General features: G+C 42.1%; 2 protein-coding genes across 6 annotated transcripts in view; one reads left to right on the forward strand and one right to left on the reverse strand.

Moving 5' to 3' along the window:
* Window positions 1–1,454: 1,454 nt before the first annotated feature.
* On the forward strand, window positions 1,455–8,120 carry foxn4 (forkhead box N4). Its single transcript, XM_005722220.1, has 10 exons — window positions 1,455–1,639; window positions 2,195–2,310; window positions 4,465–4,631; window positions 5,536–5,648; window positions 5,741–5,851; window positions 5,954–6,081; window positions 6,237–6,333; window positions 6,418–6,625; window positions 6,745–7,137; window positions 7,235–8,120. Exons 2-10 carry the CDS (start codon window positions 2,231–2,233, stop codon window positions 7,480–7,482), a joined length of 1,545 nt encoding a protein of 514 aa, XP_005722277.1. The 5' UTR covers window positions 1,455–1,639; window positions 2,195–2,230; the 3' UTR covers window positions 7,483–8,120.
* acacb (acetyl-CoA carboxylase beta) overlaps window positions 8,114–14,460 on the reverse strand; it is a 28,485-nt gene continuing 22,138 nt past the window's right edge. For all 5 annotated transcript variants that reach the window (XM_005722219.2, XM_005722218.2, XM_013914570.1 and 2 more), the window contains 17 exons: window positions 14,188–14,343; window positions 13,983–14,105; window positions 13,608–13,877; window positions 13,402–13,499; window positions 12,943–13,063; window positions 12,751–12,861; window positions 12,482–12,625; window positions 12,255–12,375; window positions 12,077–12,173; window positions 11,900–11,996; window positions 11,669–11,804; window positions 10,882–11,059; window positions 10,673–10,785; window positions 10,438–10,592; window positions 10,135–10,305; window positions 9,683–9,819; window positions 8,114–9,156 (listed from right to left, as the gene is read on the reverse strand). In XM_005722219.2, the coding sequence (XP_005722276.1) occupies window positions 9,030–9,156; window positions 9,683–9,819; window positions 10,135–10,305; window positions 10,438–10,592; window positions 10,673–10,785; window positions 10,882–11,059; window positions 11,669–11,804; window positions 11,900–11,996; window positions 12,077–12,173; window positions 12,255–12,375; window positions 12,482–12,625; window positions 12,751–12,861; window positions 12,943–13,063; window positions 13,402–13,499; window positions 13,608–13,877; window positions 13,983–14,105; window positions 14,188–14,343 (2,355 nt within the window). In that variant the 3' untranslated portion in view covers window positions 8,114–9,029. The remainder of the gene's footprint in view (window positions 9,157–9,682; window positions 9,820–10,134; window positions 10,306–10,437; window positions 10,593–10,672; window positions 10,786–10,881; window positions 11,060–11,668; window positions 11,805–11,899; window positions 11,997–12,076; window positions 12,174–12,254; window positions 12,376–12,481; window positions 12,626–12,750; window positions 12,862–12,942; window positions 13,064–13,401; window positions 13,500–13,607; window positions 13,878–13,982; window positions 14,106–14,187; window positions 14,344–14,460) is intronic.

The raw sequence follows: 14,460 nt of genomic DNA on the forward strand, positions 1-14,460 counted from the left end.
GTGAAGACATAACCCTGCTTGCTTAGCAAACTTAAACAAAAGCATAAAATCTTCACGTCCGAGAATTTCTTTGGCATTTTTGGTGAAATGAAAACACTGAAATTATTAACTGGCTGTCACACTTCCAGAGGTGATGAGGTGTTTGTGTTGTATAATCCAACAGCCGCTGCTGGCAGCGCTCTTGGACGCTGATTCCAAAGGTCAAACTATAATCTAGTGTCAGTTTTTAAGCATCACCACACCAACAACACTAACCTGGTAGTATTCACACAGTTTGAGCACACCTTGCTCTGTGGACGTCCCCCTGGTTCCACATAATAAACCCACGGGCTTTAGGACCTACAAGGTCTGCCCTGTGAGGACGGTCTTGTTTTTGTCCGTTACGTTCATGCATGTAATCATTGATTGTGCCTATTGTGACAGGCAGATTTACCATCTGTAGAGTCCCATGGGGCTGATAGGCCTACTGCTGTCTCCCTGCAGACTTTAAGGAATTCCCCTTTAATTTCCTGCAGAAGTTTAATCTCAGCCTGGTTTCAAATGTGATCCTGGTATAAAGAACCATACCTGACAGAGAAAGAGTTAAGAAGTTAGAAAAAGTCATAAATAATTTCTCATAATATGCAAAGTTATACAGTTTTCAGCTTTTTTTGTTTGTGTGTTTGTTTTTTTTATTAATTGTATTTTCCATTATTCCATTACAGAATTGTGCATGCCGCAGTTTTTTTGTGTCTTTTTTTTTTTTTTTTTTTTTTTTAGACTTGGTCTCCAGACAAGTGTAAGCGTTTGCCGCCTCCTGCTGCAGCCCCTGTCCTCCCTACCCGCCTCCCCGGGTCTTTTTCCCACTGCCGAGGGGAGCGGGACGCGGCCACAGCAGCGGGAAGCAAATTATCTACAAGTACATCCCTAAAAAAAAAAAAAAGTTGACACTCACATACACAGATACCACCACAAGCAGCCACTCACAACGTCTTAAGACCCGCACGAAGGAGTTACTGGGAATGACCTCGCAGGAGGACAGGTGGAGCAAAATGGATCGTTGATGATTTCATTTTTATTTTTTTTATTTTTTTGTTTTCAGTTGGTTTTATTTTGCTCAGCTGGAATCAAAAATACTTTCAAACACTAACTGAACAGGTTTCAGGCCTGAACTTGTGTGTTTTGTTTTACTGAGACGCTCTTAGCGCACCTGTGTACCCCTGGACAAAAAAGTGCACAGGGGCTCGTCTGTTCAATAATCATTCAATGAGAAGACTGCGGTGTATGGATCGAGTATGGCCTGACTTTTGACGCAACAAACGTGTGTTTGACTACTGGATGTATTAAGGAGCGCACCACGAGCGCACAAAATCCACAGAAACAGAAAATAAACTCTCCACGTTGCTACTTAAGCACTTGCTGCTGAAAGTGTGAATGTTACAAGGGTTTACGAGAGACACTGCATTAACAACAGCTGTCAAACTCATGGGATCCTGCCCCCTGCACCAGTGGGAGCGCCGCTGAGGTCTCCACTGCGCATGTCAGAGCGCTGGACAGCTCCAGAGAGGGAAATTTAAAAACGGTTTTTCGAGAATCAAGTGCAATACAGTACAGCGGCTCAGCAGCGGCTCTCACATTCTTCAGTATCAACCAAAAACAGGTGATTGTTTTCCTGATTTCTCTCTTTCAGCAACACAGTCTTTGTCGGGTTGTTAGTTGTGTGAAGCCAGCTGTCATGTAAACGATTTTTAGTGTGTAACTGTAATTTCTATAGCTGGATTTATAATTAGCCACTCAAATCTAGACTGAAACTAACATTTGTACTGTGCACTTAGTAAAGCACACGGTACAAAAGCACAGTGGGCTTTTTCTTTTAATTAAAAAAATATATAAACAGCTTAATCTACATATTTTTGACTCTGTAATCTAATTACTGAGAAACACTAAACTGAGCTTCAGATGCATGCAGGTGACCAACGCTAATTTTATGCTTTCGTTTATTATTATATTAGCTGCTTATCAAACCTTTAATCAACCTTCAAAACATGGAGCAACTTTCTATTTTCTACAACTGCACGTGCTCATGTTCATTTACTTGTATTTTAAGCAATATTATCTATATTAAAAATGTTATTTCTGTATAGCTTGTTTATTGACACTTGTTTATTGAAGATTCACTAAATCACAAACTGAAGTGCATGCTGTTTTTGTTTAGTGTATTTTACTGCAGAGATACTACATATCCCAGGAAATGATAGAAGGAGGAATAACTTCCAGGATGTCAGGAATAACTGAGAATGCTGGACATCATCCGTCTCCACAGGATTACAGGTAGGACAAAACCATTTTCAGCCATATTAGAACAAGAGTTTCCAAAATTTTAGCCTTAAATAATGTGGGGGGGGTTTTCTTATTATATAAAACACTACGAGAGTCCCTAATAGATCAAATCCATATTTTTCTGACTTTATGATTTTGAAATGGTTGTGCAGCAAACTTTGTAGTCCACTGTGTTTAATCTAATGGTAGATGGACAGCTCTTTTTGTGCATGGGGGGTTGCATGAAGGAGGAGAGAGGGACAAAATCCCAAAGAATAAATGATTTTCAGTCTGAATGGATCTGTCAGAAACCATCAGCTCTGTTTACACTCCCGCTGTCGCCGCACGGAGAGCCTGAATCTCTTGGTTTGCCAGCTCAGGGGGAGATGGGGCGCTCTGGGTCACCAGTGTGCACAAGTGGCTCCCAATTAGAAAAGGAGGGATGGGGGAGGAAGGAAAGGAGGGGGGAGGCACAGTGTTGATGTTGAATTTCTGCAAAGACATGGATGATAGATGGAAACACCAGCTCAACATGTTTTGCATCAGCGAGCATTTTCTATGCTTGACTAGTGAGGAAAGAAGGGAAGTGGGATTGTCCTAAGTGTGTCATCTATTCTTTGTTTTTTATCAGTAGTTGTTCTCCACAGATGATGGATGATTGCAGGAAATATTTTTTTTCTTCAAGCAAAAGTGTAATAGGCCAGCTCTGGAAAACCTACAAAATTGCTGATGCATCTTTTGTTGCTTCTGAAATTGTACTTGAAGATTTGTTTTTCAGCCTTCAACACAAAAAAACAAACAAAAGGGACAAAGAAAGGTTAACTAGCTTCAACCTTTGTGGATGTGGATGCAAGGTGTTTGACAACGTGCGCTGCTGATTCTTGGCCGTAATGATGTCACTCATTCAGATGGCCGACATAGAACCCTGACCTCAAACTACACTTGCAGCCCCCCTTTGGCCTGAGGCTCCGTTGATTTCCCCGATAAGGGCTGGGGGGTGATGGAGGGGGTTGGGGGGCTGTGGGGATAGAGGCTGGAAAGGGACAGGGAAGCAGATGGCATCCTATTTGTCCCTCTTATGTGAGGGCTGTCATTCCAACAGATTAATGCAAGGGCGGGTAAAGAAAAGAAATGACAGAGACAATCAAGGAAGGGTCTGGAGAAGACAATGGAGCCACGTGCCACTGGGCAGATTTGTCGTTTAGGACACAATAGGTGATCATTTTTCAATAGACAAGGCCAACTGTTGCAGGCAACATGTGCTGCTGTCCCATGTTTGAAACGATCTCTTGCGTTGTTTACTTATGATTCAGCCAATGGCTAAGGCGAGACCGTGGTCACCTGACACAGGGTTGATTTTTTTTATTAGGAGATTTGGTGTGTGTCAATGGAGGGATTGGGGGGGGGGGGGGGGTTCCTGCACTGTCCACAGACACACAAAGTAACTGAATAGCATGTGTTGTCATAGCGACCCCAATTACTGAACCCTTGCACAGTAAGTGTGTGTGCAGAGAAGACTGGAGAGGATTCAAGAGGATTCCTCTCTTTTCTTTCCTTCTCTTCAGGGCTCGCCATAATAAAAGACACAATAACTGAAAGTTGATTGATACTGGTAGTGCTCTGGGCAAACAGAAAGCCTGAATTAATCCAGTTTCTAAGTTTAAATGTATTAAATGATTGACTGAAAACTGTTCTTTGATGAAAAGTAATGTGTATGAAATGATTTTTTTTGTTTGTTTGTTTGTTTGTTTGTTTTGTAAATTTGCATAGCAGAAGAATCCAGAATTAAAAGGCGAGAGGGAAACAAAGATCATTGCGCCACTCGAGTAACACAACAAAACCAAAAAATCCACGATAATGTAAACAGATGATTTGCTGTGAATGAAAAGCGTATTTAAGTCCCTCTTTGTTGATTAAAACTGTCACTGTTAAATAACACTTGTAGGTAATCTTCTTATGGTAAATCCTCAATGGTTAATACGCACTCACCGAGCAGCTTTCATCCCCACATGTACCCCACATTCAGACTCATTATAGAGGTTTTGTCTGAAGGACAGGATGTTGCATCGAGTGTTTAGATTTAAATTCCACTTGTGGTCTGTGTGTGTCTGGGCTGACAGCCGTGTTAACCCTGCAAACCTCCCCCTCTTCCCTCCCCTCCTGAAGGCTTCTGACCACGGACCCCTCCCAACTGAGGGAGGAGGACCTCCCTGGGGACCTGCAGTCTCTGTCATGGCTCACCTCTGTGGATGTGCCCCGGCTGCAGCAGATGGCTGATAGCAGAGGCCACAGCAATGGGCCCTCCCAGGGCAGCTTGCTGGAGCAACAGACAGGTAAGGTGACAGGGAGGGGACAGTGCAACATTCAAAATCTGATAAAACTCTCTGATTGGATAGATCAGGGCTACTGGATTCTTCTGGTTCGTTGTTTTCTTTGCAAAAGTTATAGAGGACCCCCTCAAAAGATCAAGGTTGCTTTGGTGCCACTGGGGATTGCCCATCTATAAATCTACAATCACAGAAATAGTTAATCTTAGAGATTACAATGTTTTGATACCTATGGTGATCAGGTCTAAACTCTCAGTTTTTCCTCAGCCCTGTATAAACTTGTTGACTAAACAAGACCAGCCACTATGTCAAAGTAAAGTTATTGTTTTTTTCTGTAAAGGCCTATAAATGACATATGTAGCACTAAATTCTGTTTTAAAGCCCCCTGTTAGGCTCATATTCTGGAAACTGACTCGAGTAGTTTTGCATGGTTTCATATTTCAGCTGATATCTGATTCAGACTTGATCTCTTCTTCAAGAGATCAAGTCCAGTTTCTCCTTATTGGCTGCCCCTTGCCTGCTTCTACAAACAGAACCCAGTGCTTGTAAGCCCAGCCTCCTTCTCTACCATATAAGGATAAAATCCAATCAACTCCACACCAGGGTCCAGATTAAAGTAGCCTGAGGTCTTCATGTAAAACTTTGGTCTTTTTATAAAAAAATAAAAATAAAAAATCATCCACCAGAGAAAAGTTCACCAACTTCCTTTTATAATGTCAGTGTAAAAAAAAAAAAAATCAGAGCTTTGCTTCTGAACACTTATCTTGATATGTGAGCTTCATATGTATGGTATAAATACTACTGAGCTTCATTTTACCATCACTGGTTACAGAAAATGTCTTCCAAATAATTCATGAGCACAACATCTGCATGAAAAACAGGGAACTCTGACATCTGTTTGCCATTACAGCTCAGATGAACAACATGACTATGACCACAAGTCAGGGGTCCATGCTCCACCTCCAGAGCAATATGCAGCACAGCCCTCTGGGAATCAGTATCATCAACACCCACAGTGGAAATGTAAGTTTTCACGGGACAGTAAGAAAGTGTATTTTATGTTAGACAGTGCTTACTTTAATATAAAATGACCTGTCTCCATGTTTATTTCCCAGATGTCTCCGTTCTCAATGAATGGGCTGCCTTCTCCAGGATACCAGTGCCCTACCTCAGTCTACCAACCCACATCCCAGCAGGTGTACTCTTTAAGCCAAACTGGACAGCAGGTATTATACGTTAAACTAATGAAAATACTTGTTTTTATGGTTTAAAAAAAAGGTCATCAGGTCCTCAGTATTCACACCTCTCTCTCTCTCTCTCTCTCTCAGTGTACCACTGGTGGACTCTATAGCAATGTCTCATTCAACAACCAAAGTCTATTCACACAACCTCGCCTGGCTCCACAAGAACAGGAGCTGCAGCCGAAGTCTTTCCCCAAGCCAATCTACTCTTACAGGTCAGTGCTCAAAACCTTACTTAAAATAAAAATATTCACAACTAAACATTTTTAGCTGTTGGCACAAAATTTATGACTTATGAATCGCAAAGTGTGCAAGTGTCCATATTTCTACCTCAGTTCGCTTGGAAATGTGTTTTTGTCCCCTCCCTCAGCTGTTTGATTGCCATGGCTCTGAAGAACAGCAAAACTGGCAGCCTCCCAGTCAGTGAGATCTATAGCTTTATGAAGGAACACTTCCCTTATTTCAAGGTACAGTACTCTGAATGTTATCAAATAAGGCTAAAACTAGAACTTGCCTGTAAATAAGAAGCGGCTCTACCTCTTTGCTTGCAGACTGCACCTGATGGATGGAAGAATTCAGTCAGACACAACCTCTCCTTAAACAAATGCTTCGAAAAGGTGGAGAACAAGACGAGCAGCTCATCCCGTAAGGGCTGCTTATGGGCATTGAACCCCGCCAAAATTGACAAGATGGAAGAAGAGATGCAGAAGTGGAAACGCAAGGACCTCCCAGCCATTCGGCGCAGCATGGCTAACCCTGGTCAGAAATGTATTTTGTTAAATATAAAAGACCAAACAGTTAATGAGGCAACAGGTCTGTCACAAATCTGACCAGGCCACACTTTTGCTTGACCTGACAGCCTGTCTTTGTCCTTACAGATGAGCTGGACAAGCTGATCACAGATCGCCCAGAGAACTGCAGACGAAAGCCTTTAGAGCCAGGCATGACCCGGCTGAACAGCTGTCCAAATGCCCTCCCACTGCCAGTCCCAGCCCAAATGCAACCTCAACCTATAGTCACGCTGTCCCTGCCGTGTTTACCCATGCACCAGCACCACCAGCTTCAGGCCCAGCTTCAGGCTCAGGCTCGACTGGCCCCCATGTCCCCTGCCCCAGCCCAGACTCCCCCTCTCCACACAGTCCCCGACCTGTCCCACAGTCCGCTCACCCAACAGCCCAGCAAACCCCCTGATGATTTCTACAACATGCAAGGGGACGCTCACACAGAGGTGGACGCTCTGGACCCGAGCATCATGGACTTTGCCCTGCAAGGTAACAACTTCTTCTAAAGTTAAGGCTTGGTATTTGTTTCCATGATAACTATGGTGTCATTACATGCTTACACCAACCTCTCCATCCATGTGCTCAGGTAATCTGTGGGAAGAAATGAAGGACGACAGCTTTAACCTGGATGCTTTAGGCACCTTCAGTAACTCGCCTCTCCGACTATCAGACTGTGACTTGGGAACAGCCAATCTCCCTCCCGTCTCCAGTGGCGCAAACCTGTCGCTGTCAGACGTGCAGGTGACGGGGCTCTACACCTACGCTTCCCAAGATGCCCTGTCTTCCCAGTACATGGGAGCACCATCTAACAGCAAGCCTATTGCCCTGCTCTGAACCAGCCAAACTGTTTCTAATAGATTCCACTGTCTGGATACTTTTAAAAGGAGGCCTGAAATCAAAGCCTAAATGTTGGTTTCTTCTGTCCGACTGAAAGTATCACAGCTGGAGAACCACCTGGAGTCCGCAGAAAAACTCACTGAGAAGTGAAAAAGAGACGACTGTAAGAAAGACAAAGCAAGACTGCAAGTATCTGGTTTTGCCAAGCAAAGACTGAAAGCCTGTATGAGAACACGAGTGTTAGTACACACCAGTTTTTCTACTGTTCACACTGCATTTTAAAGCCTTTCCATAAATGTAGCTCCCTTACTCTTGCCTGTTGTATTGTGCTAGACATTTTTGCTGTGATGTTTTATTTATATTTATAAAAAGACAGCTGGAGAAAGTAATGACTCTATCAATGTTTTTGCTGTATATATTTGAATGTTTCAAATTGCTATCACCACAGAAAAGCTTTCTGACTTCATTCCCAAATGTGAAGGTCTGCCAACACTTCCTGTTTATTCCAACACTTCCTGTTCACACATTATCATTTTACACATGGATTAACATTTCTGAAGGTCTGGTACATCTTACGTTCACTAACTTGATCATAATAAAAGTCAAATGGGTAAATAAAAGAAGCTTCTTCATATTTAAATACATCAATGATATTTATTAAAGTACAGCCTTTGGTAAAATACAAGTCATACAGTCATAGCAAAAATCGTTTATATACATTCAAATGAAACGTCACGGCTTGTGTTTCTGGTGTTTTAATCACAGGTAAGGCTTTTATGACCTTTTTGGCAATTACCATCTATTTTTCACAAAACCTGAGTTTTACAAATGAGGTGCTGAGTACACAGTGTCACACCATCGTTCATAATACTGTGCAAATCCACCTAAACATACCACAAACAGACTAGATGGACTGAAGTCAAACGTCAGGAGTAAAATCATAACCTGCTTGATAAAATAAGCTATTTTAATATTTAATATTCTTGATCGCAATAATAGTCAAACTTTTATTTATTGACTCAAAGTACAAGTAAGACAGAACTGACGGTTAACGGCGTTTTCTTTTGGTTTTATTTGAATAATTATCAAATTACTAACAGGCAGTTTAAAGCTTATTTTTAGACGGATTACATTCAAAAGTGAAAGCTCATTCCTGGTGTAATATCTTTAACAACGATAACTAGCACCGACATATTAAGTCTTCCATTTCATGAAGTCTGAATAACTTCAGGCTCATTAGACTGGAAATAGTCGAGTAAGGCAAATTCAACACTTAAACTTGTGCAGAAATACAGCAAAGTGAAATGTGCATCACAGTGATAGCCTGGGGGCTGGGAAACTGTGTTCCTGGACTGAGTGAGTGAGTGAGTGCATAAATGAACAATGTGAAAGACTAACATTTTCAAACGGGAAGGCACTCAGTAGAACAAAAGTTTAGGACACGCTCTCCTTGTGCACTATTTTTTTTAAAATACCTGAACTGTAATCTTAAACGCAAGATTCACCGAGTTTTGTTTTAGTTCATCCCGATAAGGCATCATATGTTAACTATCGCTGGTGCTGTCCATAGTCGCCAGTAGATGTGACAGCTTGGCCCTCTGAGACGGAGTGATGATGTGGCTCATTTGGATGATGCAGTCCATGGCTACATCAGGGTTGGCCTGGACCAGACTAGACACAAGGGGAAGTCGTCTTTTAAACATGTTCTCACACTGATGACTACAAGAAATGACAATAAAGCTTGTCTAAGAGAGTTCAGGCTGTGTGACTAATACTAATGTGTAATAGTAGTGTATGTATGTATGTATGTATGTATGTATGTATGTATGTATGTATGTATGTATGTATGTATGTATGTATGTAGTAGTGTACCAAACTATATTTGCATGTGGCTGGAGAAAATATTGTTTTCAGTGGCATCAATTATAATCAAGAAGGTCGGTTTGATCGTCTATCACCACCATCACTCCACAGGTATTAAATTACTTTGGCAAACTCAGAATGTAAGCGAGGCTTTCACAGAGTTTCCGGAAAAATACTGGGAACTGATTCAGGTTCCCTTAAAAATAATGCAACTCTGCAGGTAATTTTACTCAAACATGATTCTGACCAAAACACTTAATTATGTACACAGTCCAGCTCCTTTTATGAATTTATTGAGATGTAATAAACTAATGTTCTGTGTGTGTCTCCTTACCTGCAAATGTGTTTCAAAGTGTTTTCTCTTTTCAAGTATTTGATGTTCTCTCGAACAGCTGACCTGATGCCATCCTCTTGGGACAAATGCCTCTCAAGCCACTCAACTACTGCTTGATTATTATCCCAAAGGTAAGCCTGAAAAAGCATGAGAACATGTCTTTAAACCTATGAACAGTGATGCATGGAATATATAATGACTTGCTCATGATCTGTGATCCACAGCCAAAAAACACTTTACTAGGCATGACTCGGATGAGCAGTAAATAAGTCTCATAATTTCAGTTTGATGATTTAAAAATTTTGACAATTCAAAAATGTTAATGTAAATAAAGTAACCTACTCTTTAATACCTGCATTTTTCAAAAAAAAAAAGAAAAGGAAAAAAAAAACCCCCAAAAAAAACAAACAGAGCAAATTGAATTTTGCGCAGTAACTGCTGTTCTCACATACCTTCACTGTTCCCTCGGTTTCAACAAACCAGCGACGCAGCATGGACTGCATGTGCCCGTCGCTGAGATCCTTGTTGGCTTGTAGAATCTCACTCTTTACCACCTGCTCCAACAGGAGGCGACGTAGGCGCCAGTAGAAGAAGCTGCGAGCATTCTTCCAGTCCAAAATATCCTGTTAAGAGGATCAAAAGGGAGCAGTAGCATAACTTTGAAAAGCTTGGATTCCATTGTAATTCCTGGTCTCTCTCACACACACACACACACACACACACACAGTTCATGAAGTGCTGAAGTGCACACTCACATTAATGACCCCCTTCTCTTGCATCCGGCCTGGGGTGTCATGGAGATCAACAAACTGCACTGCCACCTGGTGGTAGATGGGCAACAGGAACTCCTCCCTCGCTTTGAGTTTTGCCTCCAACTCTTTGCACTCTTTGTCAGAAAGGTCTGGGGAAGCTTTTAAACAGAAAAGCTCTGAGTCAGCTCTCTTGTAATGGGGAAAAAAAAAAGTTCAAATATTTAGAAAGAGGCTTTACCGAGTTGCTCAGCCAGACTAGCATAGACCGAATCCAGCCTTTTCATGGTTTTCAGGAGGTCTTTCCTTCTGTATTTGATCTCCACTGTACCCTCAGCCTCCAACACGCCCCCTCTGAATAGAAAAAGCATACCCAGAAGCATAAACGTCAAACTTACCCTCAAAATATATCCATTTCTAAGATTTGAAGCGTTACTTTTCTTCATGTACCTGCTCTCTCTGTCAGCATAGAGCTCCATACACAGTGGGTTGATAGTAGGGTCTATCACCACCCAGGAACCCCCTCTCAGTTCAGCCTGTGGTGGGATGTACACCAGCACTGGTTGGCGGAAATCACGCAGAGCATCAACAATGTAGGCCCCAAACTTTAATATCTGGTCATACATGTCTGGAGAAAGGAAGACTTGATTAACACAACAGCGTTTGATAGTCCAGAATGCAAATATTTTCGCAGTTACACAGCTCTTTTTTTAAATGAAATGCAATAATGAATACTGCATTAAAAGTGCAGAGCTTCAGCTGTGGTTTATCAGATCATAATGAGACATGAAATAAAGTTAACATATTGCCCAGTATATCCACTATCCTTCCTCTGCACATGTCCAAACCATCTCAGCCTTGCTCTCTAACTGTGTCTCTAAATCAGTCAACCTGAGCTGTCGGTGTAATGTTCTCATTTCTAATCTTCACCATCTTGGTCTCTCTCAATGAAAGTCTGAATATTTCCAGCTAGGCCGCCTGCCTTTTTGTTAATGTCACCATCTCCAAACCCATCTATCCTTCGAGGTGCACACCTCAACACTGTGTCACCATCCTCATATATGTCCTGCACCACATGTATGAGACACTTCTCTCTAAACTGTTAAGCTTTGCTGTAAATATAACTTCATTATGCGATCCATACTTTTAATTTAAAAGTGCCTAAACAATAAAAAAATATCAGACTGTGCAAATGTCATGCTATCTGTTTGCAGAGTTTAGCATATTCATGGTGTACCCTTCATCCCCCCAGAGAAGCCCCTCCAGTTGGCAAACACTATGAGAGGCAGACGTTCACGGTTGAAGTCACAAATCGCCTGAGCCGTCTTAAAAGCTGAATCTGGAAACCACACCTGGCCCGCCTGCTGCAGGACCTAACATGAACACACAGAATATGGAGTTTAAATGCTCTTCAAATAAGAGTGATGGCTTTATTATACGGCAAAAATGCAAAGAGACATTCACTCACTTTAGATTCTGAATCCAAGTTGGCTGGATCTGCTGGCACAGTGAACTCAACCGTGCGAGTTTCAACAGCGATGACGCCGAGGGGGATTCCTCCTAACCTGTGTTCATTCAATTTGTGGTTAAGGTCTAGTTGCAATTTAGCATACATATAAAGTACGTTTCAAGTGCGCAGATTTACCGTGCTCTCCCAACCACCACTGTTTGAGCCCAAGAACTCAGGATCTCCATGAAAGAGCCATGGTCAAAGAATCCACTCTGCCAGGCACCTCTCACCACTAACAACACAAATGAAAAAAGGAAAAAGTTTCATCTACTACTGACATAAAGAAGTTTTAGAGTTTAGATTTGCAGCTTACGCGGGTGAGGTCTGCCAGCTAGCATCCAGCGGGGATCATACGGTGCTTTAGTGGGAGTAAATTCTATCTCTCTGTCCACTGCATCTGTAGTTGCTATAATGGGCACAGGTGAGTGTTTGTCCTGTGAAGACAGAAGAACTATATGAGATGGTCTGAAGGACTGCCCGAGTTATTGTATGATTATATTTAGACCACAAAATGTGTGAAATTCACTCAGTCAGCAGAACCTTTGGCATGTAAGAGAGCCACTGCAGGATAGTAAAGACACCCTCAAAGTCATCTGGCACACTGGTGTGTGCGACTCCATTATTGTACATGATCTGAACTCCGCCAAGCTGGTTGTTGGAAGTATACACCTCTCTGCCCAAAACCTGGAGAGAAACAGGAACTGACACTTTTTTTTTTCTTCTTGGGGACAGATGGACAGACAGCACACCATGCATGAGCCCATTGGTCCTTTAGCTGGATGAGCGAAAAACTGATTAGACTTACTAACCTTGTTTAGAGCACCTGACCCCGTCAGGATAATGTGAGAGTTCTCTACTTGAATCACTCGCTGCCCCAAACGGACCAGATAAGCTCCAATTCCAATAGCACGACACGTCACCTGCAAGAGCACCAACAGGCTTACATGAAAATCTCAGGGACTCTGGCATGCTGCTGCTTAAAATCAGATCCATGTTCTCACCAGACTGATTGTAACGATCTCTTCATAGGCCCGAGAAGATTCTCCAGCAATAGTGCCTGAGCCTCGCAGATTCTCAACACCAAGACCATCGTCCTTCCCAATAATGTCAGTGATGATGTACCTGAAACAGGTGAAAAATCTCTATCATTCAAATCAGTTCAGATTAGTTAGATTTCAGTTAAATATTTTAGATTTCAATAAACAAGCCTTTTATTCCCACTCTTGCCTGTTATTAACAAACTGTAGTTTGTGATTTGTCTTGCTTGTCGTTTGTCTCTCTATGCTCGTTGAATATTTCTTTAATAAAACTAATGTTGTAACATCTTTACCTTAAAATGTAAGTCCAAGAAAACAACAAGGAGCCACAACATAAGAAATGAATATGTAAAATACTTTACAAGCATCCAAAAAGTAAAGGATATCAAATACTTTGCAACTTCCTTTGAGCACAGATCGTACCTGGACTCTCCACCTTCTTCTACATGCTGACAGTGAACAGAATTGGTGGCGCTGATACGGGTGTAGTCCTGAGGTGTCAGATAAAGGTATTTGAAACCCTGCAAGAAGAAAAAAAAACAACAACAACCCACTATAAATGTAAAATAAGAGCTGCAATAATCAGTGGTTATTTCATCTGCTTTCACAAAGTGAACACGTGTAGAGACCTTGTAGGGGTCAGCGGGGTCAACCCAGGCCACGTGGAACATGTGTTTGACTTCTTCAGCGAGGCCAATGCGCGCCCCACTGTTGGCTGCAAGGTAAATTCGGGGGATGCCTTCTGTGCGAGCCAGCTCCGAGGCTCTGACGAACAGCTCGTCCTCTTGAGGGCCGAATGAGCCAATCATGTGAGTGATGTCATTACAGATGACAATAATGTCTCGGCCCTCTGGGTACTCCGGAGTTTTCATTTTCATCCTGAAAGCAACCATTCCCACCTGGAGGAGAATCATTATAATCGGTAAAAGCATCACTAAAGAAACATCCTTTGACGAAAATGATCTTTAAAACCAAACAAACAAACAAAAAAAAAAAAATCCTACATCGTTGTCTCCAGGCAGGCGGTTCATCTGCGCCAGTCGGCCTTGAGGGTCCAGGACGAGCTCAGTGCACATCAGCAGATCCTTTGGGCATTTGTCCCCTGGACCCCAAAGCTTCAATAACGCCTACGAGAAGAGTTTCGCAGTGAGCTTAGACAACATCAGAACATCAGAGACTGAAATAAGTAAATCAGTGAGCTAACAGTACCTGTCTGAACATCTCAGGGAAATCATAGACATATGTAGTACCCAGAGTTTGAGCCTGGAAGCGTTTGGCCTGCAACAGGTCTTTTGTCACATAGGGGGTGTTGATTAACATCCCGTGCAAGGGACCCTGCTTATCCCCATATGACTGAAACATGATCTGAGAAGGGAAAATTGGCAAGTTGATTTTTTACATTTGTATGACCGTGAAAAATAAAATATGAACGCCTAGTGGTTTTAAAAAAAAAGAAAAAAGAAAAAGCTAAACACACTGTCC

The sequence above is a fragment of the Pundamilia nyererei genome, unplaced genomic scaffold (genome assembly GCF_000239375.1).
Source record: "Pundamilia nyererei isolate P.nyererei 1_Seehausen unplaced genomic scaffold, PunNye1.0 scaffold00006, whole genome shotgun sequence".
Lineage (NCBI taxonomy): Eukaryota > Metazoa > Chordata > Actinopteri > Cichliformes > Cichlidae > Pundamilia > Pundamilia nyererei.